This window comes from Trichechus manatus, unplaced genomic scaffold, assembly GCF_000243295.1.
Source record: "Trichechus manatus latirostris isolate Lorelei unplaced genomic scaffold, TriManLat1.0 scaffold00031, whole genome shotgun sequence".
Classification (NCBI taxonomy): Eukaryota; Metazoa; Chordata; class Mammalia; order Sirenia; family Trichechidae; genus Trichechus; species Trichechus manatus.
Genome location: NW_004443967.1, coordinates 22507127 through 22511161, shown reverse-complemented (window position 1 = coordinate 22511161; position 4035 = coordinate 22507127). Strand labels below are relative to the sequence as shown.

General features: G+C 53.0%; 1 protein-coding gene across 1 annotated transcript; it reads right to left on the bottom strand.

The window, feature by feature from the left end:
- Window positions 1-2798: 2798 nt before the first annotated feature.
- Window positions 2799-3758, bottom strand: LOC101343334 (olfactory receptor 13A1-like). Its single transcript, XM_004375010.1, has one exon. The coding sequence runs from the start codon at window positions 3756-3758 to the stop codon at window positions 2799-2801; it is 960 nt and encodes a 319-aa protein (XP_004375067.1).
- Between the last annotated feature and the right edge of the window lie 277 nt (window positions 3759-4035).

Sequence of the window (4035 nt, the reverse complement as noted above, 5' to 3'; positions counted from 1 at the left end):
AGGGTCGGCCTAATAGAGGAAGATCTTCAATGGGATAGTCTGACACAGTGTCTGCAAAAATGGGTTCAAGCGTAAAAACGGCTGTGGGGATAACGCAGCACCGGGCAGTGTTTTGTTCTGTTGTACAGAGGGTTGGTATGAGTCAGAACTGACTCGATGGAACCTAACAACAACCACCACCACTATAATCAAATATAAAACAGTTCCATCACCTCAAAACACACCATGGAGCTACTGCTTATGGTCCCACAACCCCCCACCCGTAACCCCATGCAACTATGATCTGCACCCAACCGTGTGGTTTGAAGAATGTTACTTAACTGGGATCAAACAGAGTGTAACCTGTTGGTCCTTGATTCTCTCACTTAGCAAAATGCCTCCGAGGTGGTTCAAGGAGTTGTCTGTATCAATAGTTCATTCTTTTTATTGTGATTATTGTGTCCCATTGTATGAATGAAAAATTTGTTGTTCACTTGCTGAAAGATATTTGGTTGTTTCCAGTTTGTAGAAACTTTGCATAGTGTTGCTACAAACATTTGTGTACAGGTTTTTGAGTGATTGTTGGGTCATATGGTAAGTTTATGCCAAATCAATCAATTTTTAATACTTAATTTCCATTACTATTTTCTTATTATCTTTTTTTAAATTGTGGTAAAATATACATAATGTAAAATATGCCATTTTAACCATTCACAAGTGTACAATCCAGTGGAATTAATCATACTCACAGTGTTACACAACCATTACCACTATTTGTTTTCAAAACCTTGTCATCCCAAAGCAGAAACTCTGTGCCTAGTAAACAATAACTCTTCACTCCCACCTCCTCCCAGGCCATGGTACCCTACAATCTACTTTCTATCTCTATGCACTTGCCTATTCTAGACATTTCTTATCAATGGGATCATGCAATATGTGTCCTCTTGTGTCTGGCTTATGTCACTCAGCATCATGTTTTCCAGGTCCATCCATGGCCTATGTATTGTTTGATATTGAGAGAAAAATCAGCCAAGCAATTGGCGTAAGACATTCACTCCAGGGTCCGACAGTGGACACTCCCAGCCCCTGTATGCCCTTCCCACCACACTGAGCATAATTAGCCACCCCAAAGCCTTTCCACCTGGCTCAGGTGATCATGGATCCAATATCACAGCTCTGAGCTGGACAGCACAGCTTTTATGAAATAGGGGTGAAAGAGCTCTTTAAGAGGTTCATGAAGAAACTGGTGCAGCCACAGCCAAGGATCTGTGTTGGCTACAAATGGGGAGATGGACACGTGGGCATGTGGGTCATGTCATGCAACACTCAGAGGACATGTGGAGGTACTAGGGGGGCATGCTCAGAGAGAGTGATGGGGAGGGGAGTCAGGTCCTAGAGCCTGGCCCACGTGAAGAGTCTCTGGCCCTGGTGGTGACACTGATCCAAAACTGAAATGGGCATTCTGGATATGGAGCGTCCTCGAGTGGTGAGGAAGGATCAGAGGAACTCACAGGGGGAGAACACAGCCAGCCCTTCCAACTAGACCTGAATGGTTCTTTACAGGCGCTTAAAGGTGTGAGACCCAGGTCCAGCACTGCCTCCCTGGCCGACTTGTTCATACTCCTCTGGTGTCAGGTAGGGTCCTGGGTTCTCTGGGTGGTGGGACACAACACAAGATTCTTGGATGGATGAAAGGTAGACTGGTTGTCACTAAAAGTTTCAAGGGAGAGAGGCCGCAGGTAGGACCACGCAGTAGGCTGCACAGGGAGACAGTCACAACAAGCTGGAACTGAAGGAGGTGGCTTATGTACAGCTGAGGGGTTAGCTAGGTTTCTGGGCTCCCCGGAGGATTGGACATTTTGAATAACTCTTCAGGCTCCAGAGCATAGGGGCTGTCCCTAGGTGTTGGGTACCTGGCCCTGGGTGATTAGGGCAGGTGCAGAGTGGCCCAGGAGTATGAGAACCCAACAAGAGGAGTGGTGGGGCGTGGACTTAATCAGCTGCTCAAGAAGGGGAACCAGCCTCCAGCCAGAGCCCCAAACTGAGTCAAGACAGCATTTTAAGAGAAAAACTATTACAGGACCACCAGTCACTGGAGGGCTCTGGGATCCTGCACTCAGACCTGCCTGCTCTGTGGTAAAGTCACTAGGATAGAGATGACTGCCTTCGGTGCACCCTCAGACACTGTGTGGAGGGAGCCCCTGGGGCAGGGTCATAACCAGACTCATTAATAGTCTGTGAAACACCAAGTCCAGACAGGGACAGAGACAGAAGGAACTCAGATCTTGTGGAAAAGACAGGATATGGCTACGTAGACTTAGAGTTCCCAGTCGGATGGGACCCCAGCTGGCAGAGGCCTGGGTGCCCCAGTCCCAGAAGCAGAGCAAGGAGCTAGGCGGGAAGAGAACTGAAGATCCAGAGGAGGTGGCATTCAGCTGAATGGGACTGAGTTGGGACAGGTCTGGGCAGAGACCCAGTGCAGGTGTGGGCAGTGAGATGCAGGTGCCTGTGGGCGGTGCCTCTTTCAGTTAGAGCTTGAGGGCGTGGGAGAAGGAGACAGCTAAGGAGAACTAAGTCAAGAAAGTCCTGGGGCCAGTTGTAGGGGTCAGGGGCCCATGAGGAGCCACCCCCATGCCACGTTTTCCACAGGAGCTCTATCCACAGACTCACTTGTCACGGGACTCAGTCTGCTAGGGGAGCACCGGCCACAAGTCCAAGCAAACCACCCACCCGGCGAAGCTGCACCCCTGGCTGGTGCCCACACAAGGGTCATCTCGGCCAGGCGTCCACGAGCAGGGTTGAGAGAACCGCTCTCGCTCTCAGTTCACAGTTCCACGTCGGGGGAAAGGGAGGAGCTGGCCCAGGGCGCGCTGGACCTCGGCGTTCCGCAGCGTGTAGACCAACGGGTTCAGGGTGGGGCTCAGCGCCGTGTACAGCACCCCGGCCACTTTGCTCCTCTCAGGGCTGTAGCTGGAGGCCGGGGTGATGTAGGCGCAGAACACAGCCGTGTAGTACACAGAGACCACGATGAGGTGGGAGGAGCAGGTAGAGAAGGCCCGGCGCTTGCCCTCCGCTGAGCGGATGCGCAGGATGCTGGCTATGATGCATCCATAGGAGACCAGGGTGAGCAAGAAGTTGGTGAAGCCATAGAAGCCGTCAGCCAGGACCGTCACGATGCTGTTTACACGCGTCGGGCTGCAGGAGAGCAGCAGCAGCGGGGGGATCTCGCAGAAGAAGTGCGTGATGACACGGGGGCCGCAGAAGCTCAGCCTCGCCGTCAGACCCGTGTGGACTGCGGCGTTCAGGACACACAGGCCCCACACGCCCCCGGACAGCGCCGCGCACACCCGCGGGCTCATGATGCCGCTGTAGTGCAGGGGACGGCAGATGGCCACGTAGCGGTCGAAGGCCATGACCGAGAGCAGCAGCAGCTCAGAGGACCCGGACCAGAGGAGGAAGAAGAGCTGGGCCATGCAGCCCGCATAGGAGATGGTGTTTTCCTGCGCGGCCAGTCCCGCCAGCACCTTGGGCAGGATCGTGGAGGTGCAGATGATGTCCATGGTGGCCAGGTTGGACAGGAAGAAGTACATGGGGCTATGGAGACCGGCGCTGCAGCCCACGATGGCGACGATCAGAGCGTTGCCCGTGAGAGCCACAGCGTAGAGCGCCAGGAAGCAGCTGAGCAGCGGCACTCGCAGTGCGGGGTGCTCCGAGAACCCCTGCAGCACAAACTCGGTCACCAGCGTCTGGTTGGACTTGGATGTCCTGCTAGGCTCCATGGCGCACGAGGGCTGGCTGTCCCTCCCGAAAACCTGCAGATCTCTAAAAAGGAGTTACATGATGCTTACGTCAGATCATGCGTTTACGGGTGACCAGAAAGGGAAGGGGTGAATTTGTTTTCCCAAAGGGAGCCCGTTTATCTTCTTAACCTCCAGTCTCCATCACTCTCCAAACCGCATCTCCTCGCCTACCTCTACTTTTCCTTCATTTTCCACTGTGAGAATCTTTTGTCCTCTAGGTTTGTGTTCAGATGCCTGCTCTCCTTCCCTCCTCCCA

Bases quoted from the DNA above. Each gene is read 5' to 3' on its own strand.
- LOC101343334 (XM_004375010.1), bottom strand. From the start codon at position 3,758: ATGGAGCCTAGCAGGACATCCAAGTCCAACCAGACGCTGGTGACCGAG.